Genomic DNA, 21,960 nt, shown 5'->3' with positions numbered 1-21,960 from the left:
TTTTGCCCTCCTGGGCAGGTGCTAACTAAATATCTTGAGTCTTTTGCATGTGTTGCTCTCAAAGGAGGGGATAAAGCCTCCAAAATTGTTTCATTTAAGGCCGAAGCCATGGAAAAGCCCAGATGTCCCATGCAGCAGGGTTGCACCCAGCATCTCATGCTTGCAGCCACCACTTGGTCCCTCCACAGGGCTCTTCCCCAGGCTGAAATGCCACCAGCATCCTTCTCTTACTGCCCTTCTTACGGACCCTCAGAGCTGAACTCTCCCTTATTTTCTCCCATTTTCTGTGAATTCAGAGCTGGCTTGTGCCTAATTGGGTACTTTGCTAATTTAAACTGATTTTTGCTCCACCCCCCCTCCCCTGACCAGTTCTTGGTTTTCCTCGGGGAATGATGCTTTCCACTCAGGATTTTGCACGGCTGCTGTCTTGTCTCAGCATCCTTGTACTGCCTGCAGCACCTGATCCACAAAAACATTCCATGCCACCTGAAAAAGCAGGGGTTTGGGGTCCTTGGTGGCTCCTGTGACATCTCCACAGGTCACCCAAGGGCTCCCTGGGGATGGACGCCTGGGCTGGAAGCATATCAAAAGGGAGGGCTGGGAAAATAGCTGAGCAGTAATAATGTGTTCAGGGGTATAAAGGCCCCCACTGTCCTCTGGACAATCCCTCGTGTGTTTTGCACAGGGCAAAGTGGGATAAAATATGGGAACAGGATGCCAGGCTCGCTGCTATACATGGGATCTGCCTCCGTCCACATCGCATCTAGGCTAAAACATGGGTTTTTTTCCCCCCAACACACTTCTTTTATTAACAAAACCAGTATGGTGAACAATATTTAGACTTCTGGTCATACCTCTTGCTTGCATCCAAAACCCTGTGAAATAATACTCATTTCAAATAGGTAGAAATGAGGGAAAAGGGAAAACTACCCCCTAGATGCCAAGATAGTAGCAAATCTCATCAAATGGCCACAGCACCAAAATTCCACATGAAAAATAGAGTAGAAAAAAGACCCAACACCTTTTTTCCTAAAAAAAAACACCAAACAAAATTATTAAAATATTAAAAAATCCACTCGATGCCCCTTGTTGTAATCAGCATGAAGATGTTTCTGTGGTAGCGCTGCCCTTGGCTGGGGGTCCACAGCTGGTCCACATGCAGAGGGGCTTTTCTCATTCTTCTGAGCTGGGACTGTTTTAATTCAGTGGGGTTTTATTCATTTTTATTCTCTGTAGATGCCCCATCAGCATCTACAGAGTGCTCTCCACCTCTATGAGATGGTCCCATCAACTCAAACCTCTTTAGTTCTTTTTGTTCTCCCTTCCAGCCGTAGCAGGTTTCCCCTGCACCACATGTTCTGAAACACAAAGATGTGGGTCTCCTGTGAGCATCACTTTTTTAACATAGGGGTTTCACAAACCTAGTGGGACCTAAGATCTGATTTTTACCTTCACTAACCAGGGAAATGATCTTAATTATTCAACTACTGATAGAGCTGCCCCTCTGCCTACATCTCTTCTGCCCCCCAAAAGGTTTCAGTCGAGAATTGACAAGGCAGATTAGTTTGATATATCATAAACTGTTTATATAAGAAGAAAATAAAAACAAACCTATTTTATATGTGCCACAGGGCATGCAGCTGCAGTTTTGTATTGCTTGTAGTGACACCAGAATTTCACGTCATGGATGTCCAAGTACTATAAATTCCTGAGATGTGAATGTTGGAAAACGAAGGTACACAAACCCTCCTGGATGTTTTCAGCACTAATTCACAGCTACATGCCAAAGAATTGAACCTGCCATGTGCCAAAATCCTGGGAAAGCAGGATAACGCAAAATAAAGCCACAGCAATTGCACACATCAAGCACCCGGGTGCCTCTGCGGGGCTGAAGCTCAAGGATTTGCCAAGACCCTGGTGCATTGCCAAAATCCCCACAGTTCAGTGCTGAAGAGGATTATCTAGACAAAAAAAAAAAAAATAAAAAACCAACAATACAAAACAAGCCTAAAAAACCCAAGTGCGTCTCTTAAATATAATCCACCAAATGGAAATATGGATGTGTTTTCCGTGGGTCTGGGAGATGAGGGTGCAGCAATGTCTGAGAGCTGTGGTGCACACCTGATCCCCAGAATGCTCAGAGGATGCTGCAACACGATGCTTTGTGAGAAAACAAGAGCAAAAGCCTTTTTTTTTTTTTTTTTTTTTTTTTTCCCCCAGATAATAAGGTATCAGGGAACAAACCTGAAGTTTTTAGGGCAGCTCCAACTGCCAGGCAGCTGCGGTACCACTTTCCAGGGTCACAAAATCTTCTTTGGGGGCTGATGTGTTAACTGAGCCATAACCACCACAGTGGTTATCACTTGCTTACCTCTTAATGGGGGGATATAAAAAAAGGGTCTTAATTATTGGCTGCATGCCTGGCCAAGGGCTTTTAATTTTTTGATTATCCATCTTGCATTTTAGCTTCTTTCTCCAGCCACCTCCACACTTCTGACTCTCTTGCACCCATTCTGGGGACATGACATAGGCCACTCTTAGGCAGTAATTAAAAGATCTAATTAAAAAATGTGGGATATTCGCCCAGGACACAGAGTCCCCCACCTGGGGAGTGTTCCCAGCAGGTTCCCACAGGTTTCCCCACATGATATTTTTTGGGGAGGCTCCATTTCCAACTTATTACGGTTTTAACGGCAGGGACGCCCATCACGCCGTGGAGCACAAAGCCCACATGACGTGCCTTGGAAAAACCTTAAATAGCCCAGCACAGGCTCTGGCAGGCACTGCATTCCCCCGACTCTTTCAGGTGGGTCAGGATCGAATCCCACCTGCACTTGAAAGCCTTTAAGACCCACATCCTCAGCCCCAGCCACTGGAGACAAAGAGCTTTTTCCATCATCCCACCTCAGAAAAGATGAGCCTGTGGTGAAGGTAATGCTCCCCACCCCCAAGCCCCTTTTTATTGCTAACAGGGTTTTGAGCTGGGATTAAGGATTTCTTTCTTTTCTTTTTCTTTTTTTTTTCTTTCATTCTCATATAACTCAAATGGCTGAACAGACTTTCTTCAAAGGCTCCAAAACAGCCAGGGTCTAGTGGAAAAAAAAAAGCTTATGGAGAGTTAGCTCAGAAGGGAGCCTGAGAAATTAAAAAAAAAAAAAATAGTGTAAACTGGGGTCTAAGAGCCTGACTCAATAAGATGTACTCTCAGAGTGAAGCTGTTGAAAATTCTCAGAGAGATGGGGTGAGTGGAACCTCTGGTCCCAGCGATGTCCCAGGAGGAGATGTGGTGGGAGATGTTGCACTCTGGGTGTGGGGACCATGATCCTCCTTCCCACCTCTGCCCCACAGGGAAGCCTGTGCCATGCCAGAGAGGGCAGCATCTGGCTGAAGGTCACAAACCTGGGGATGCTGAAGAGTCATCACCCTACAATAATTAACCCGTGCAGCTCAGAGACCCACCTGGTCTCATTAATTAACCCACTCATAGGAACGCCTCTACCCAAAGGGCTGCCACAGTGCTTGCAACTGATGCTGAAATACTTAGCATCTTGGGATGAAAAGCATGGCAAAGTGGGATTCATGTCCAAGCTGCAAGATCCAATGTCCTCTGCTCCATACCTTGGGCACAACTCCCCTCTCTGCAAAGTCCATCTCTCTCTGACAAGGATGGAAAATAGATGATCCTCTCACTTTTGGTCTTTGGAAAGCCTTGGCAGCAGTTAAGGTCACTGACATCAAGACCCAGCAGCCCTTATCCACCTCTGTATTGGGAGATGCTTTCTCTGGGCTTGCCTCTTGAGATTAGGACACCTTCACGGGACACTTGCTTGTGCTCCAACCAGGATGTTTCAACACTTTATTGCTTTTATCAGAGAAAAAACAAGTAGGAAAGGGCAGGTGATCTTCCCACCGAATCCCATGGCTGCAGGGGTGGAGGTATTTAAGGGTCATTTAGGTGAGATGTTGGGGGCTATGGTGTAGGGGAGAACTTCGCAGAGTCAGGCTGAGGGTTGGACTCGATGATCCCGAGGGTCTTTTCCAACATGGATGATTCTGTGATTATGTGATACTGATCAAGAAAACCTCAGAAGGACTTGGGAGTATTAGTGGATGGAAAACTGACCATGAGCCAGCAATGTGCGTGCACAGCCCAGAAAGCCGCCCACGTGCTGGGCTGCACCCAGAGCAGTGTGGGCAGCAGGGCGAGGGGGGGACTCTTCCCCTCTGCTCTGCTCTGGGAGACCCCCCTGCAGGGCTGGGTCCAGCTCTGGGGCACCAACAGCAGAAGGACACGGACCTGCTCGAGCGGGGCCAGAGGAGGCCACGGAGATGCTCGGGGGGATGGAGCTCCCCTGTGAGGACAGGCTGGGAGAGTTGGGTGGTTCAGCTGGAGAAGAGAAGGCTCTGGGGAGACCTTAGAGCCGCCTCCCAGGACATAAACGGGGTACAGGAAAGGGGGGAGGGACTCTTGATCAGGGGTGTAGGGATAGGACAAGGGGTAAAGGTTTCAAACTGAAAGAGGGGAGATTTAGATCAGATATAAGGAAGAAGTTCTTTAATGTGAGGGTGGTGAGGCCCTGGCACAGGTTGCCTAGAGAAGCTGTGGCTGCCCCCTCCCTGGAAGGGTTCAAGGCCAGGTTGGACGGGGCTTTGGGCAACCTGGGCTAGTGGAAGGTGGCCCTGGCCACGGCAGGGGGGTTGGAACTAGATGAACTTTAAGGTCCCTTCCAGCCCAAACCATTCTGTGATTCTACAGTCAGGACGCACATGCTCAGATCACAAGTTTTGACAATTGTAGTCATTTGACAATGGTTTCCAGCAGTTCTTAATTCCCAAAGGGAACTTTGAATGGTCTGTTTGGAAGAGAGGACATCTAGATCACAACCCAATGTGTGTTTGTCTCCACTGCAGAATGAATGTATCCCTGAAGGCCCTGTCTACACACAAACCTGGTGGCCCAACCTCAGCTAAGGTTATCAGAGCATTTTGGCAGCACTGAGGACCATGAGATGGGGCCCAGATGTTTCATAGGTGTCCAGAGGACACCCTGGCCTAGGTGGCACTTGGTCCTTGGTGGGTCAGGTACCTGGGAAGTGGCCAGAGCAGAGGTGGTAGACATCTCTGTGCCCTTGCAGGTAACCCCATGAGCACAGCCCTGCAGATGACAGCGTTCAGTCTTGCTCTTCTCTCAACCTTCTTCCTGCTCCTTGCCACGTGCACCGACTGCTGGATGGTGAACGCTGATGACAGCTTGGAGGTGAGCAGAGCAACCATGTTCAAGGTTAGCAGCTGAGTGCAAGGTGGGTGCCTTGATATCCATAGGGTTGCACCATGACTCCACAGGCTTGGAAAGGGGACGTGGTGGGACAAACCCACTGCTTTCTGCATGAGTTAGAGGATTAGAGAAATGCTGGGGCAGAAGGAGGAGACAGGGAGCAAGGTGTGGGTAGAGAGTCACTGGGACATGTCCTGCTGTGGTGGTGAGAGCCTTAAGATCTTGCTGAGCTGGGAAATCCCTGAGGAGCTGGGGTGGCTTTTGGTGCTTTTTGCTTGAGTGTCTTTCTCCTACTTGCAGGTAAGTCACAAATGCCGAGGGCTTTGGAGGGAGTGTGTCACCAACATGCAGGACGGGGTCAGGACCTGTGACCAGTATGACTCCATTTTGGCCGACCATCCAGGTAAGCTGGCATGGCCTGGAGACATTTTTAGAGTTCATAAAAGGGTTCCCTCTTCCATTTTTTGAGGAGATGATCCCCATTGCAGAGGGCTGACCTTCATCCGTTAGCAATGCAGGCCCAGGGCTTCTCTTGGTCTCCTGCCCTGTCAGCACAGCCTGGACAGCAACCCATGGTTCAGGCAGATCTGCTGTGGGGTCACCAAACAGGACAGAGGCTCTGAAGCTGTGCCATCTCACAACAAAAATGTTTTGGCACATAGAGCCCAAGCGCAGCTCCTGCCCCCTGTTGCATGATGGTATTTGAAACCCCGATGCATGCAGGGGTGAAGACCATTCCCACTGGCCAAGGACTTGTGTCCTCAGCTCATGGACAGGCATGTTGTGGTATGAAGACTTCTCTTGGCCTGCACAGAGCACATTAGGCCCTGCACAGCAGAATCCTTGTCCTGTATAGGACGATGACATGGGACGACACAGGTTCAGGCAGTCACCATGGACTATGTGGGGCTGCTGTGCTGCTCGGGGGAAAAAGCTGTGGAGGGAGAAGTCACATTGCACACAGTTGGTGATGTCAACCATGCCAACTGTCGTATTTTTCACTGCAATGTGGACATTTTGTGTTCAAAACACCAGCTACACAACTTGGAGCTAAAAACAGTCTGGACAGCAGCATCTTCTGTCCAAGTCTGTGCAAGAAGGTCTTGAGTAGGTGACCACATTCCCAGGTGCTGATTGGTGCCCCATAAGTTGTTTGGTTTCATGAGCTATTCTAATAATGGGCTTATTAAGTCCTGTTGCACAGTTTCGGATGAGCCTGGTGAGCACCTGGCCTATGGCACATGGTGGGCACGTGGGTGGTGGGTGCAAAAGTAGATATCTCCGACGATCATGCACACTGGTGAGCTGGGTGACTCTAGCAGGGACACAGGCAGCAATCTGGAGTGGGGAGACCAGTTCCTCTGAACATTCCTCCGTCCCCTTTCTGTTTTATTTTTTTTCTTCTCTGCCCAGTGAAGATCGTGGTGACGCGGACCCTGCTGATCACAGCGGACCTCCTGGCTGGCCTGGCTTTGGCTACATTGCTCCTTGGGCTTGACTGCATCAAGTTCCTGAAGGAAGATCCTCGTGTCAAACTGAAGATGTGCTATGGGGCTGGTGTCATCCTTGGCATTGGGAGTGCGTGGCTGGGAGAGCTTGGGGGCAGATGGACTTCGTGTCTCATGGGGAGCAGGGGGGTGCTGGGAGCTAGGGGCACCCCCTCAGAGGGGTCCTGGGGAACACTGGGGGGGTTGTATGGCTCTTTCTTAACTAGCCCCATTCCTCCTAGGCATCCTGGGACTTGTGGGCTCCGTGTGGTACGCGGTGGACGTCTACGTGGAGAGGGCCATGTTGGTGTCACACAATATATTCCTGGGAGTCCACTATGACTTTGGGTGGTCGTGTTGGCTGGGGATGGCTGGCTCGATGGGCTGCTGCGTGGCATCCGTCCTGCTGACGTGCTGCCTCTACGCCTGCACAGGTCAGTCTGCCCTGTCTCACCCCACCCTAAGTAGCTTTTTGACATGGAGGGATGTACCGGGGGTGAGGGACGAGCTCAGAAGGTGCCGGTGCTTCTTGCAGGGTTCAGCCAAATCAAGGGGAGCCCCTTGGTGGGGGAGGTTGGGCCATGCCAGGCAGGACTGGGCTGAAGTGAGGACCCTGTAAGTCCCGTAAGCGCAAGGAGTGGGTGCAGAAATGCCCCATCCACCTCTGTGGGACCTCGAGGTCCTGGTGAAGGTGTGTTGACATCTACTGAAAGAGTGGCCATGCTGGAGCTGTATCACTGTGACCAGCCAAAGCTTGAGCCAGTGGCCACAAGGCTGTTCTGGTGGCAATGTGGCCACCCCACCACCAGCGACGTGGGGTAGGTGACACCTCGGCAGACACCATCCCCAGCCCTTATGCCCAGCTGTGTGGGTTCATTCCTCCTGCCCCGTCCCCGTGCTGTGGCCTGCCTCGAGCTCCTTGGCTGTTACTGGCCATGACACAAGCCCAACTCTTTCCTGGCAGACCCTACCAGCCACTGGCAACACCCAAGGCTTCCCCACCCCCGGGGCCGAACGGCCACCAGCAAGATGTATGCCATGGACTCACGTGTGTGACGGGCAGCAGCACCCCCGCACCCAGCCCCACTGTGGGAGGCCCTCCCCTCCCCAGCCTGACCCATTAAAGCACCTTTGCCTGTACTGGGACATCTCTGCCATCGCTTCAAGGCTCTGACTGCAGGGTCCACACAAGCTGTAGCGTTGGTGGCTGCAAAAAAGCAAAGGTGCTGGAGAAGTCACCTGCAACGGAGGTGCACTTCCAGCCAGGTTTCATGAAAATAAACCTCAGAAAAGTGTCACTGTAAGAAAAGGTGCCCCCCAAGTCCCCTGGAGAAGCTGTTGGGACACTGAGGGCAGAGGAGCTCCTCTGACATTGCTCAGCCGCTGCTTTGGAGGAATTTAGTGGAAAAGCCTTTTCTGCACAGAGCAACACTGACACCACATGGCTGGTGGCCCTGACCACTCACAGCTCAGCCCTGCTGGGAACCGCCCCTGCGCTCTGAAAATTTGGCAGCACAAGATTTGCATTTACCAACTGGGTAAAGCCTGAAGCATCCATTAACGTTGTGTGGGGCTGTGACTGGAGGAACGCTGTAGCCATGCAAGTCAGGCACAAGTTATCAAGCGCCAGGCCCCGAGGGAATGGCCTCAAGCTGCCCAGGGCAGGGTCAGGCTGGCTCTGAGGAAGGATTTCTGTGCAGAAGGGGCTGTTGGGCGTTGGAATGGGCTGCCCAGGGCAGGGGGGAGTCCCCGGGATCCCTGGAGGGGTTGAAGAGTCGGGCTGAGCCAGCGCTGAGGGATCTGGGGGAGTTGGGAACGGTCAGGGTGAGGTTCATGGTTGGGCTGGAGGAGCTTCAAGGGCTTTTCCAGCCCGGATGAGTCTGTGATTCTGTGTAGGTGAGTCAGTTTGAAACCGAATGGAGGTGTTCTACCTCCAAAGCCGGGTTTTTAAACCCACACAGAAAGGGAATTCTCTTTCCCAAGTGAATTGTTACTCTTCTTCACTTGCAAACCAGAATTCAAACTCACCAACAATCCCCCTGCAGTTGCAGACTGCTTAGTCTCTGTACTGATCCCACACTTCCCACCCAAGGTTAGCACACGGAAACCACATCAGCACAGGGAAGCTGGGCAAAAAGCTCCCTGAGAGGGGCTTTGTGACCCTGAACAGCAGCAACACAAGCCCCAAGTCCGAGCAGACATTGCTGCAGGGCTACAGCCCGTCCCCGCAATGGGGAGGCGCAGAGCACGGGCGGCAGCACAGGCAAGCACCCCCAAAGCAGAAGAGTTTCAAGGGTCCTCCTGAGCCGTTCATCCCCAGGGAAGACGGGGACATCATTTCCAACCTCACACGAAGCTGGGGGGCAGCAAACCTGTTGCTTTATGGCAGCTCCCTTCGGGTGCAAGGCAGAAACACCACTGGCCAACTGCTCTGTCCTGCAGCACGGGAGTGAGTCTGCCCGGGGTGTTAGCATAGGTTAAAGCAACGCCCCAGGGACCTGAAAAATGAAACCTGATCACTGTGTGACAGAACTACAGAGCAGGCCAGACGGTTTGCTGTTAAACAGCAGGATGTCTGTGGCCCAAAGGATGAACAGCTTACAGCTGGCACGTCTGGAGGGTGGGCAGCCTGTTAGAAGGCATTAGAGAGCAAAACCTGACAGCTCTGTACATTTAATAGCTGGTGCTTAAAAACAATTGAGGAAGCATTTGGGTGATAGGAAGAAAGCTCTCAAAAAGCTGCCATCAGACAAACACACCCCACACACCCGGGTGCTCCTCCGCGGCAGCCGCATTCCTTACCGGTAATTTATAACCGGTGTTGTAGGAGCTGCCCCGGGAGCAGCAGCAGGAGCTCGGCCACTGGTGGCTCTGCCCAGGGCAAGGTCTGACCCAGCAAGAGCTGGTTTTAGTGCCCAGTGCAGCTATTTCACTGCCTCTCGCATGACAGGCACCTGGCCCACACCGGCCGTGGGTCACCACCCAAAAAGCCATCCAGGTCCCCCAAGTGGCAAAGCAGCACCCACAGAGCCAAACATGGCCCTTAAACGAACACCCCCCCACAGGCTGCTGGCGGGGGCTCTGGACTTCAAACCCCACCAGGAACCTGCATTTCCACTGGTTTTCCCTCAGTTTTCCTTCCCACACAGCAGGAGCACAGACACCAGCAACAGTTGTGCAGACAAAAGATCTGTGTTGTAGGTCAAGAGCAGCTGCGCTCTGCACATCTCCAGTGACACAGTTGGGGGGGTTCTGTGGGTGGTGGGGGTTTTTGTTGGTTTTGCTTTGGGATTTGTTTTGTTTTGTTTTTTAAGCACCCCAGTTTTGTGACATATTCCAGGGGAACACAGCTGAGCTGCCCTTGGGAATGCCCCGGCCTGTACTAAGCACCTCCCCTCTTCATCCTCCCAGGGCCTTGCCACCCACTTGCAGTAGAGCATAATCACTTTTTGAATTTTTTTTTTTTTTTTCTTCATTTTACACATACAGCCTGTAAGGTAAAAAAATAAAGCAGTCATTTTTTTTCCCCCCAAACCTTGTATGAACACTTCACTTAAACCTTTCATACAGCAGTGGGTTTAAAACAATCAAACACACAGGGTAATTCTTTAAGACCTTTATTAACAGATGCTTGCAGTTTGACTTGAAAAAATCAGGTGTATATTTCATACAAATTAAAAATGAGGTTCTTAAAAATCTCAACTTGACCAGATATGAAACAATTTAAAAACCTTTAAAGGTATATTGAGAAAAAACAGGCTTTTAAAAAACATTGTTTATCGTTTCCAAAAGGAGACTTCTTTAGATAAAAATAATAAAAACCCCATGCTGCATAGATAATGCAGATAGTTCTAGTAATCTGGTCAACAGCAAAAAGCAAGCACTTAAGGTCTTCAGTTCCAATTCTTTTGTTCATTTCTTATTGCTGGAATTTCATTTTCTTTTCTTCTTCTTCATTTCTTAAGTCTTTTCTTTGATGACTAAACTGAAAAAGAGAAAAAAAAAAACCACAAAAAGGACCATCAGGCAGGTGCGAGGCTCACACAGGTGTCTGGTTTGCCAAGATCCACCTGCAATTCCCCAATTCTCCCTGCCTTTGGTAACAGTTATTTTGTGTGTGCCAACTACAGCTCTTCCATCAGCCCAGAGGACCCCCACCACTGGCCCACTTTCAGCCACCAAAACTGCCACCTCCCATGCAAAATAAACACAGAGGACCCCAGAAAGAGAAGATGCTCAATTTAAACCCCATCTCCACCCCTCCCCCAGCCCATTTCAGGACAGGCTCTGCAGACACACGCAGCTCAGTGCTGCGGGACCAGCACTGGCCATGCTGCTGGAAGCCCCAAGCCGCCCCCAGGAAGGCACAAGGACAACTGGAGATCTTCAGAAGTGGCTGAAGGGCAGAGTCCTACCTGCACCTAACAGGCAGCCTGGCTTTGGTAAGCCACTGCCCAGACCACAGAAACCACCGTTTATATTCTCCAATATTATCCATAGACAGAAAGAGCAGTAAGTGTCATCTTGGTGGTTCTTTGAAGCCCACGATATTGGGCATTCATCCAGCTTGTCTTAACCACCACGATGAACACCAGGGTAAAACCAAGGCTCACATCAAGTGTAAAGCTCTGTATCAAATAATCCCTCTGCACGATGAAACCAGCAGCGCCTGAACCCTCAGAGAAGGAGTCCCTGAGCTCTCACAGCTGGGAGCTGCTCCCCACGCCCAGTTCCCCCAGTCCCTGTTCATCCCCCTAATGGGACCATTCGAGCCCAAATGCCTCCTCCACTTTGCCCACCCTCCAGGCAAGGAGTGAGACACTAAGGAATGAGATATGAACACTGGTTGAGAGGAAATACAGAGAGAGAGAGAGAGAGAGAGAGAGAGAGAGAGGAAGAACAGACAAAGAAGGTGCCAAAAAAGAGGAACAGGTAGAGAGTCATAGCAATGAAAAGATTTCCAAAGTAGCAAAACTGGCCACCAAAAGACAGCACCGCAGGTGCCAAATCACAGCCGGTCTAACAAAAACATTTTAACATAGACCTTTACACAATCCTCCCAAGCAGCAAGCCACACCAGTGCCACGGTATTTCAAACACAGGCACTCTGGATGCTCCACAGAAGAGATCGTATCTAGCAGTTTTTCCCGCACTTTTTTGTTTAGATAAAAATCTACTACTGAGATACTCCTGTAAATTCTGCACCAACTTTCTAGAAACTAACATCTAAAGGTCTTGATGCTGTTCACTTCCCCTTTGGGACTGAGCAATAAAAGCTCAGAGCCCAGTAAATCCCAGTACCTGTTTCTCCTGGCTCCTCTCAAGGCACTATACCAGCACTGCTGCAATTACTCTTTCTGGGTAGATGAAGACTGCTGTAAACCTGAACCACTAAGCACAGCCAAGATCTAGATTAATTGTATTTTAGGCAGTGACTCCATCAATGAAAACTAAAGCCTGATAACCAAGTCCTCCCAATTAATCATCATTTGTACAGCAAAGCCTCACAGTTTGGTTCTACAAGTGTGCTCCAAAGCACAGCCAGTTTAGTTACAGCACACATAAGGCAAGAGCAGTCTGAACCTTGTAAGGCGAAAATTAAAGGAAAGCATCAAAAGACTATTAAGAGTCAGTGATCAAATCCTACCCCCAAGAACCCCCGGACACGCACCCGGATGATGGTAGAGATGGTAAGCCGGTATTTACTCAGCCCCGCCCTGCTCGGCCTCGGGAGCGGACGTGTTCTCAGCTGGTGGTTCGGCTGTCTTCGTCTCTTTGCCATCTTGTGGTTTAGGGTTCTCTGGGCGTCTGCGTCGGTAGTTGAAGTTACGACGGTACCGACGTTGAGGTGGCTGCTGACTTTGGGTCTCATCCCCTTGGTTCTCTTTATCTTCTTCGTTTCCATCCTCTCTAGGCTGTCTTTGACGAGGAGGACCCCTGAAAGTTAAGCTAGGCTTTAACAATGCAGCATCTGACCATCGCCATGTTCCGTCTCTGTGGCTAAAAGGCAAGGTGAAAGAAAGAAGTTGATCTGCAGCATACCTGCGAAATCGTGGTCTATAACCTCGATACATGTTCTGCCTGACTGGTCTGCCTTGTTCTCCTGCACCCTGGTTGTCAGCACCCTGGAAGACATGAGGCAACAAACCATCTCAGGCACATGCCACAAGCTCGTCAAGGCATGGGGAAGAGGGTGTAAGGGGGCTGTCGGGTTCAGTCTGAGGAGCACAAGGGGGGCAGAGTGGTTCTAGGGCACAATGGAGGATCTGTGTTTCTTCCCATCAAATATGTAGGAAGTTCACACAAATTCCAACGCATTGTGTTTTTTTAAAAGCTGTAACATTAAGACCTTTGGTTTGTCAAAATCTGCTCCGACGTCTCTGGTAAGGTTTGGCAGCAAGACAAAACAACCCAAATATCTACAAAAAGCTGCATCCCATCACCCCGCTCCAAAGCAATCAAGCTTTTTTTGTTACCTCCACTATCTCTCCCTGCACGGGAGGGTTGGAATATTGTGGTCGACGCCCGTAGGGCCTACGCATATAGTAAGGTGGGTACCGCCGCCTGCGGTAGGGACGGCGTTGCTGGGCTTGACCTTCTGGGATGTTCTCTGCTCCTTCGTTCTTTTCCCCACTCTCACTGTTCTGGTAGTTTTGCTGGTAGTTGCGTGGAGGACCCCTACGACGTGGATATCGTCTGTAATGGTTACGGTCTGCTGCGTATTTACTGCCTTGCACTGGAACTCCACCAGGACCTGTAACATTAGCTGCCTCTGCACCCTAAAAAGCAGGGATAGTGTTGAGTCAACAGTCAGCATCACATCAGTTAAAGCATAATATAATTTAGTACTGAGCAACAATTTACATCCCACATTGTAAAGCAATGAAAAACCATTCGTCTCCTTGGATGTCATCAGGCATCAACTCAAGCCACAGGCACCACACCAAAGCCTTCAGACCAAGTCTTCCGTGCACACTCCAACACCCAAGAGATGTGTTTACCTTTTCTCCCTCAACCACATCAAACTCCACGGTCTCTCCATCTCCTACACTGCGGAGGTACTTCCTGGGGTTATTCTTCTTTATGGCAGTCTAACAAGATAACATTGCAGAATTACATTTACTGGCACAGCATGATAATACTACTTAGCATATAGGAAGACTTTTTTTTTTAAAAAAAAAGATTAAGGAATTTGAGTATTTATAATCCTAATTAGGAGAAAGACCTGTACTCCTGAAAAAGCAGCTAAACCACAGTGGAAATCCAGGAGGCTATAAAATGTACCTGTATTACTAAAGTTCTGGCCTATCTGAAGTGTGCAAGAGCGTCTCCATTGATTGGAAACATCTGTTAACATGCTGTCTGCAAGCTGAAAAAGCAGTTTGAAAACAAAACAAAAAAAACCAAACCCCACAATACACACTGGCCATACTATTCCTAACCAGAGTTTAGCATTAAACACCCCCACAGTATTTATACGTTCCTCTGAAGTACACACACCAATATATAAGCCTTCCCAATCAGAGTCCCACACCACCACAGTGTGCAGTAGCCTACATGTCCCAAGCTGTGGAAATACACTGATGGACAGAAACCAAGAGATTTCTTTCCCCAAGGCTTACAGTACCATCACTTCGGCCACTGTATTTACCAACTAACCACAAATCTACTCCAGCTGTGTATTTTACACCAAGGATTAGCCCTTCCAAGATTTCAGCACCAGACAAGCCTTTGCATCAGTATCTGCATGTTAAATGACATTACTAGAAAACACTGAATTTTCTGTGCTACTCAGCAGTGGATTAAATTTTTGACAGATGAGTTAATGCTCAATATGCACCGCACTCAGCCACGTTCTGCTTATCAAACACTTTAACAAGTTACACAAGTGTGTGGCTAAGTAACAGCTCTTCATGAGACCCAAGCTTGATAGTGAGGATGGGAAAAAGCACACATAGAACTCCTCAAACAAGCTGATTTCTTTCAGATTAGACCCCTAAAATTGTTTTATCATGAAAATTATTACATCAAAACACATCACTGCCAAACTGTGCTTTTAGAAACATAGACAGTAGTAACATGACAAGTCCCGAAATCTGACTTGTCAGTCAAGGTCACTTACAGGTTACCCTACTTGCAAGTTGAGTAATAAAGTCTGAGAGTTTTCCTTCAGGGTATATATTCCTGCCTCAGTACACAGAAACACAGGAGAGCCACTTGGCCTTTCTCCACTGCCCATTACAGAATAACCTTTTATAAACAAATGCCTCTACATTTTAATAGCGGGTAATTCAGACACAGCACAAGGAAGAAGCTGAGCATTGGCAAATCAAACTCAAGTCAAAACACTTCCCAGAGGTTACTTTTTCCTCCCTCTTATGTTTACATCATCAGCAGTATATCCCTAACTCGAAACAGAAGAACAATCCATGGACTCCTAAATGCCAGAAGTAAACCATGCTCCATCAAGAACTCTCTGTGGGCTGCTTCACAACAAAAGATGCTAAGACAGGAAGGGTAAAAAGCACATTGCTGATCACAGCCTTATAAGGCAAAGGGCTAAACTAAGGCCAACCTGCTTCATGAAATAAGCCACAGGTGTGATGTGCAGTCTCACCCTGGACTAGTTTCCAGAGGTTTACGTGCTCCCCATGCATTATATCTAAGTGTACATATCTGTTAAATTGAAAAAGTACCTATTAAAATGTTTGCAGACTTTCACTGAAAGCCTGGAGCAAAGAATTCTATAAAAGTTTGGCCTAAAAAAAAAAAAAAAATCATCTTCACTGGCACTTCATCCCTATTACAGACCAATTAATTTCTGTCTCTGCTGCAAGCTTTTCATTTAACTTTATTTCCATATGTTACTTAACAACTGTATGAATCCACAAGGCAACTTAACTGGACTTCAAATAGTTACCCCTAAGCCAGTGCAATTTTCATTACCACAGTTTTCATCAGCCTGCTCAATCCCCCATTATCTCACACCCTCACGATGGATGTACGTGGACATACAAACCCCCAGCAGCAAGCAGGCTCTATCTACCATCCAACAGCGAGAGACAGTTGTTTCTGTGCAAGTAACAGTTCTTGCAAAATGTGAGGCTCTTACAATTTCAATCCTATCTACACAGGTCATGCATAGCACATTTCAGAGGTAACACCTTTCAGCTTCAAAGAAATCTTACCTGATGGACAAACACATCTTCCTTGGTGTCATTCCTACAAGACAACAGGAAATTGAAATGCATGTATAAATGCACAGAAAATTAAAAATTCAGTTTTTTGGGGTGGGGACAAAACCTGGATCTGTCAAGACAACTAGCTTTCAGCATCAGCCTTGCTAACTCAACCTGCTCTCAAGTAGTCCCCTGCTATCTTACTGCTTAAAGTAGAGAGATTTTTCAGGTAGCCTATGTAAGGTTCAGAGCATGTGAAAGCACTCTTCCTCCCTCCTGCACACCCCTCTATCCTGCACACCCCACTGATGGAGGTGTTTGAGAGGAACAAACACCTGGCAGTGGCCGGTCAATCATTTCTGGGAGAGCTCTGTGTGGAGGATCAGCTATCACAATCTCTGTGTGAAGCTACAAGATCAGGACTTGAGCCTGAGTTACATCCTTCACCTAGCTGACCCCTGAAGGCAGCAGGTTAGTCAAGCTGCATTTGTGAGCAGAGAGGGAAGAACTTGGGTTTCTTCCCTCACAAAAACCAGAACACAGCTGAATTCTGTACCTACAAGTACATCCTTCAGCATGATTGAGCTTCCACAATTACCAGGCTGAGGCCAGACAACCACAATATGGCACCAGCTTAAGTCAGAAAGTTTCTGTTCTGCAGTGAAGTTACAGCTGGAACAGCCTCTGGGCTGGTTTGAGAGCTGTACGTGCAGTTTCCACCACTCAGAACAAACTTAGGGCCATACATCCAAGCTCGAATCATACCAACTGAACCTCTCTGTTTCATTAGCCTGGAACAGTTTGAATCAACAGCAAAGTGGCTTTTATTTCCCCGAATGACTGTTTAAAGACATCGCAAAGAAAGCTTGTGTGAAAACGTGCTCAGAACTGGAGAGCTTACAGGTATGGGTAACAGAATAAAGAATTATTTTTTAAAAAAAAGATAAAGACAAGTGTTCCTCACCACTGGATTTAAAACTGGATTTAAGACTTTTCCAAAACCTCAATCCAAGCTGTGGCTATTCTGTTAGCACCAATAAAAAAAAGTCACCTTGTTTCCTCACAGAATCGATGCCTACAAGCCTCAAAGGTTACTGGAAAAAAGTAATCAAAAGGCAACAAAGCAGAGCCAGTCTGATCATCATGAGGCAGTTTATCTCCAAGGCCCCACCATGCAGCATCCAGAAGCCCTTGCAAAGCCTGAGCCTAAATACTTTCTTCTTTGCAATCTCTTATCAGATGGTCTCCAAAAGCTGAAAACCTTCACAAAAGCCCAGTAACAGGTTTTCAGTAAAAGTGTTCAGCACCTTCCTTCACTCTCAACTGAAAAATGGTGGTAGGAAGCGCTCATGGTCTGTGCTCTGCAAGTGCGGACACTCCACGCTCCTGCCCAAGTCCGATTTGGGCAACCATACCAGGTGCTTGTTTTCAAAGTCCTTTTGGAAATGCAGTTTCCATTTACGATGACATTTGAATTTTGAATCAATGGATGACTCAGTTACACAGATGTAGCTCAAGGTGTATATATACAGTTAAAAAAATATACAGGTCAATTTTGAAGCCCAGTGCCTGCCACATGATTCCTGATGCTGTTTTCCAGCAAGCCCATCTAGAAGCAGCCAGCATACTGCTGCTTAGATGGTGCAACACTAATAGTGATCACTTTCTCAAAGAAAACTTGAAATAGTACAAGAGAAACCTACATTCTGAAGTACTAATGAGCCATTTCACTTATCTTTGCACTAAATTGCTCTCCCCTCAACATCTTTAATCCACAAAAATTTAAAAAAAAAAGGTTATCAGGCAAGCAAATGGATTAAGAAAACAGTCCAGCAGAGCACTAAATACAAAGTCTGATATCAATGTGCAGCTCCTGTTATGGTAAGAGGACCAAGTCAGAGGCCTGCACATCCATTTATTATTTTGACAACTGTGAGAAACAATTGACAGATACTCAGGAATTCATACTAGTATTAAAGAACAAAAATGCACTTCTAACATTAAAAGAACACAGGAAACATTTGAAGTTAACATGCACCTACATCTAAGTTTTAGTTCCAAAGCTAATTTTAGTTGCAAGCAGACCTGGCTGAAGCAGACAAGCAAGGGCAGGAGCTCCCACAAAGTTTCCCTTGCAGCAAGCCAGAGAGATTCCAGAGTTGAGGAAATGTCCTCCAGTTCGGTTCTCAGGCTGCAGCTCTCATCTCCTGATAACATGAGATCACGCTGGGTTTCTCATTAAAAATGGCAACCTCAGGGATTAAACAGCTGCCAAATTAATGACTGGGGAAGCCATTCGGATGTCTTAACTAGCTGCTGTTGCTTCCTTGCTTGACTCACATCACTGAGCATTTCCACTACTGAGGGAATCAGGAAAAAAGCCTTCCCTAGAGGTAGTTTGTGGCCTATGACTTTATACACACAAAAGCCAAAGATGCTAAAGTCTACAGCACTGATGACCACACGACATTTAACGTTAAAATCTACATGAAGAATGCAAGCTGGGCAGACTCAAAGTCAAGTTTATATGCAGATACAAAGCCAATTAAGGAGTTTGGCAGACACTTAAAAAAAAAGGCAGTATTTAAAATAAACCTAAACAAAAGGCCCAATAAAAGCACCAGTATCTACTCTTGCTTCCCTGAAGAGGGATTTCCCCAACTCTTCTGCCAAATTCTGAAGCTGTGGCTTTTAAGTACCAGGTGTTTAAGGGGGACAGTTCTTTGGAATATGGCCTCTGCAGAGCAACCCACTGGGAGGTCCCCCCAGAACTGACCCCATTTTCCCAGAACTGGTTTGCAGAGCCATTCCAGGACTCCACCAGTGGATAGCTTCATTGATACACCTATTTCAAGTATTTACACAACTCTAAGCGTCCAAATTTTTCTTTCAACCAACTACAGCCAGAAAAAGAATCTTCCAGGCACTTGTTTCTTGAGACCTCCTTATACGCTCCAGTCTTATGATATAAAAGAAATCTGAATTTTGCTCATTACCCCGTACATTTAGGGTTTCCTCAAGAGAGCGTGCTGTTAACTCCTAAGCACTCAAAGCAATTTTTGCTTGTATTGAGGAGACAGAACTTCAAGCATAAGTTTAAACAGGTATTGTGCACATGCTAAGAGCTAACAGTAGACTTTTATGTCTTTAAAATCAAAGGCCCAAACCACCACTAAAAAAAAATAAATCTTAAGAAATATCACCAAGAAAATAAATTCACTAAGAGAGCAAGGCTGTTACTAAGACTGAAGTACTAAAAAGCCAACCCAATAAAAACCCAGGGGATAGGAGATCCTGGGAGGGAGGGAGGGCCCACCTTATCGGTTTGTTTTGCCAAGTGTCACCAAGTAGGGTGACAGAGGTGACAAAGGCGTTGCCCCCGCTGCCCCGCAGCCGCCCGCCCCGCTCCCAGCAGCACGTGTCACCCAGGAGCGCTCTTGATCTCGGGTCCAACGTCTGCAAGGCCCGAGCACAAGCCACCCCCACCCCGAGCCCTCTACCCGGTGCTCCCCGTGGCGGAGCGGCCGCCGCCCCCGGGCCCTCACCTGTTGATGAAGCCGTAACCGTTCCTCACGTTGAACCATTTCACTGTTCCCAAAACCTTCGTTGCTGAGGGAAGGTGGGAAGCGGGGGGGAGAGAAAGGGGGGGGGGGGGGGAGAGGAGAGAGGCGGCGGCGTCAGGGCGGCACGTGGCGGGGCGGCGCACACAAAGGCCCCGCGTGGCGGACATTTTGAGCCGCCCCGCCCCCACCCGCCGACACGCGGGGCCCGGCGGCGCGCGCGGGAGGAGGAGGAGGAGGAGGAGGAGGAGGAGGAAGAGGAGGGAGGGGGCGGACGGCGCCCAACGGCCGCGAGCGAGAGGGCGCGCGCGCCGGGGGGAGGAGGCGGCGGCGGCGCGCGCCGCCCCTCAGCGATGGCGGCGGGGTTGGGGAGGGGAAGGGGGGGGGGTCGCGCCGCTGTCGAGGCCTCCCAACCGCCGCGGCCCCCTCCTTCCCCTCACCGATGACCTTCTTGTCCCCGCCGGCGGGAGGCGCCGCCGAGGCCAGGCCGCTGCCCCCGTTCCCGGTCCCGCCGTTAGGCTTAGAGTCGGCGGGGGCGGCGGGGGCCGCCGCGGGGACGGGGGCGGCGGGCGGCTGGGTCTCGGCCTCGCTGCTCATGGCGGCGGCTGTTCGGTGCGGACGGTGGTGGTGACTGGCTGTTTGCGCCGCCTCCCGCGGTGTGATGGTGACTGAGGCCGGCCGTGGGGGGGCTGCTCCCTGCTCCGGGCTCGCTGAGCTCCGCTCTCCGCTCCCGATACCGATCGAACTGGCCACAATGGCGGCCCGCACCGGCTAGCCACCCCGCGCGCCCCGCCCGCGCGCAACGCTATTCGCCGCTCGGGCCGCCCGTTAAGCAGCGAGCGAGCCCATTGGCTCGACTTCTCCCGGTCACCGCCCCTCGCCGAACACTTATTGGCGGCGGCACCTGCCTTTCCTCAAGAACCCGCGACCATTGGCTGCTCCGGCCGCGGCTGCCAGGCTCTTTTTTCTTACCGGCCTACTGGAGTCACCGCCTCCGCACCGTGATTGGCCGTCGCTGCTGCTCCCGCCCCCAGCAGGCCCGACCGGGGAAGTGCGAGCGACCATGTGGTGGTTCCCGGGGCCGCTCCATCCCTCCTGCCCCGGGAGCATCACCCCCCACCCTCGCCGGTTCCTCCCGATCTGTTCTGCCCCGGGATTGCCGGGGCTCGGCCCAACGGCCGCGCAGGCGGCGTCTCCCCTCGCTTGAAAGACACGGGGCAGAGCGCTCGTGGGGGCGGCCCCGTGACAAGGGCTGTGTGCAGACCCAACGCTCCCCCAGGGCCCGCGGCTCCCATTAAGAAAAAATAATAATCAGAAAGAACGAGCCCGGGAGCGTTAATTAACGATGGGAAATGACGGATCTGAAGACATGGCGTAGCTGCTTAAAATATGTAATTACGTGCCGTGAAAGCGTTGTCATCAACCCCCTGAGAAACGGCGTGCTGTGGGGATGGCTGCGCCGGCGGGTAACGCATTGGCCCAAGTGCCACAGTCGGTGCCTGAAGTGGCGTAGGGGCTGTAGTCTAACCCCCCTCCAAGGGAGCAGGCAGCACACAGAGGTCCTGAGCCCTGTGCCAGGCCTCCTGGTGAGGTGGGGAATGAGTCTGGGCTTTGCGGGATCTGGTTGAGGTGCTCCTCGAGCCCCCCTCCACGCTGGAGAACAGGCAGCGCGGCTGTGCCTCTGCTTTCTCTGCCTGTGTTTGCATTGCTCCCCGAGGAGCTCCTTTGATTGCACCTGCCTTGGTAGTGACTCAAAGATAAATTCCTCCTAATTGAGCCATTTAAGAGCCAGGCTGTAGCCCCAGGTCAGAGGCCTCTTAAAAGTCTTTAATTAGCCTTTTCCCAAGCATCCAGTCCTTCCCCTCCCCAGAGGAGAGGCTGTGGGGCAACTCCCCTTACCCTGAGCCCTTCTTCCCACCCAGGCAGTCAGGAAAGCATCACTAATGGATTCTTTATCTTGATAAAGTCCTCCTCTAACCACCACCTTTCACCTCTCTGCCTCCACTCCCTGTGTTTTCACCTTACAGCAGCTCAGAGAGATCCAAGATCTCTGCTGGATTCCCCAGAGCAAAGGTCCAGGGGAAATGCAGCATTCTTGTCCACCGAGTTAGTTTTCCTTGGGCACTTGAAAAACATGGATGTTGGCCACAGATTCACAGCCCTGTCCTTGGCTAGGTCATTCCTCCCACATAAGAGGAGGAAAAGGTCACCAGCAACCACCAAGAAGGTCTCTGGGAGCTGACCCATCACTCCACCATCTTTGTGACCAACGTGTATGCCCTTGGGATCAGCTCTTACGGCATCACCCACAAATTACTGCTAATTCCCCGATCCTAGTGTGAAAGGTTGGAGCCAGGGACCTGGTTTCCTACATTACGCCATGGTCAGGTGAGGGGCTCAGATGGGGCCAAGGGCAACACACCACAAGAACCAACGTGGGTTTACAGACACAGGTCTTG

General features: G+C 49.8%; 2 protein-coding genes across 4 annotated transcripts; one reads left to right on the top strand and one right to left on the bottom strand.

Moving 5' to 3' along the window:
* Nucleotides 1-2,798: 2,798 nt before the first annotated feature.
* LOC141969289 (claudin-16-like) lies at nucleotides 2,799-8,475 on the top strand. The gene is made up of 6 exons (XM_074924899.1): nucleotides 2,799-2,931; nucleotides 5,136-5,257; nucleotides 5,576-5,678; nucleotides 6,689-6,853; nucleotides 7,005-7,196; nucleotides 7,727-8,475. Exons 2-6 carry the CDS (start codon nucleotides 5,144-5,146, stop codon nucleotides 7,816-7,818), a joined length of 666 nt encoding a protein of 221 aa, XP_074781000.1. The 5' UTR covers nucleotides 2,799-2,931; nucleotides 5,136-5,143; the 3' UTR covers nucleotides 7,819-8,475.
* Nucleotides 8,476-10,362: 1,887 nt separating this feature from the next.
* On the bottom strand, nucleotides 10,363-20,260 carry YBX1 (Y-box binding protein 1). 3 transcript variants are annotated; one of them, XM_074924711.1, is made up of 8 exons: nucleotides 19,942-20,260; nucleotides 19,487-19,550; nucleotides 15,951-15,984; nucleotides 13,764-13,853; nucleotides 13,239-13,541; nucleotides 12,805-12,887; nucleotides 12,434-12,711; nucleotides 10,363-10,747 (listed from the first exon to the last, which is right to left on the bottom strand). In XM_074924711.1, the coding sequence occupies exons 1-7, from the start codon at nucleotides 20,096-20,098 to the stop codon at nucleotides 12,465-12,467; spliced, it is 978 nt and encodes a 325-aa protein (XP_074780812.1). In that variant the 5' UTR covers nucleotides 20,099-20,260; the 3' UTR covers nucleotides 10,363-10,747; nucleotides 12,434-12,464. The 3 variants fall into 3 exon arrangements, with proteins under 3 accessions (XP_074780812.1, XP_074780813.1, XP_074780814.1); XM_074924712.1 differs by having other exon boundaries at nucleotides 10,363-10,742; XM_074924713.1 differs by having other exon boundaries at nucleotides 12,434-12,699; nucleotides 19,942-20,259.
* Nucleotides 20,261-21,960: the final 1,700 nt, after the last annotated feature.

This window comes from Athene noctua, chromosome 22, assembly GCF_965140245.1.
Source record: "Athene noctua chromosome 22, bAthNoc1.hap1.1, whole genome shotgun sequence".
NCBI lineage: Eukaryota > Metazoa > Chordata > Aves > Strigiformes > Strigidae > Athene > Athene noctua.
The sequence above is the reverse complement of the archived record's forward strand: the minus strand, read 5'-3'. Positions and strand labels throughout refer to the sequence as shown.

Coding starts and splice junctions, on each gene's coding strand:
- YBX1 (XM_074924711.1), bottom strand. CDS start 20,098: ATGAGCAGCGAGGCCGAGACCCAGCCGCCCGCCGCCCCCGTCCCCGCG. Junction 13,854..15,950: donor AAGATGTGTTTGTCCATCAG/GTAAGATTTCTT, acceptor TTATCTTGTTAG/ACTGCCATAAAGAAGAATAA. Junction 12,712..12,804: donor TATAGACCACGATTTCGCAG/GTATGCTGCAGA, acceptor GTTAAAGCCTAG/CTTAACTTTCAGGGGTCCTC.
- LOC141969289 (XM_074924899.1), top strand. CDS start 5,144: ATGAGCACAGCCCTGCAGATGACAGCGTTCAGTCTTGCTCTTCTCTCA. Junction 5,679..6,688: donor CATTTTGGCCGACCATCCAG/GTAAGCTGGCAT, acceptor TTCTCTGCCCAG/TGAAGATCGTGGTGACGCGG. Junction 6,854..7,004: donor TGTCATCCTTGGCATTGGGA/GTGCGTGGCTGG, acceptor CATTCCTCCTAG/GCATCCTGGGACTTGTGGGC.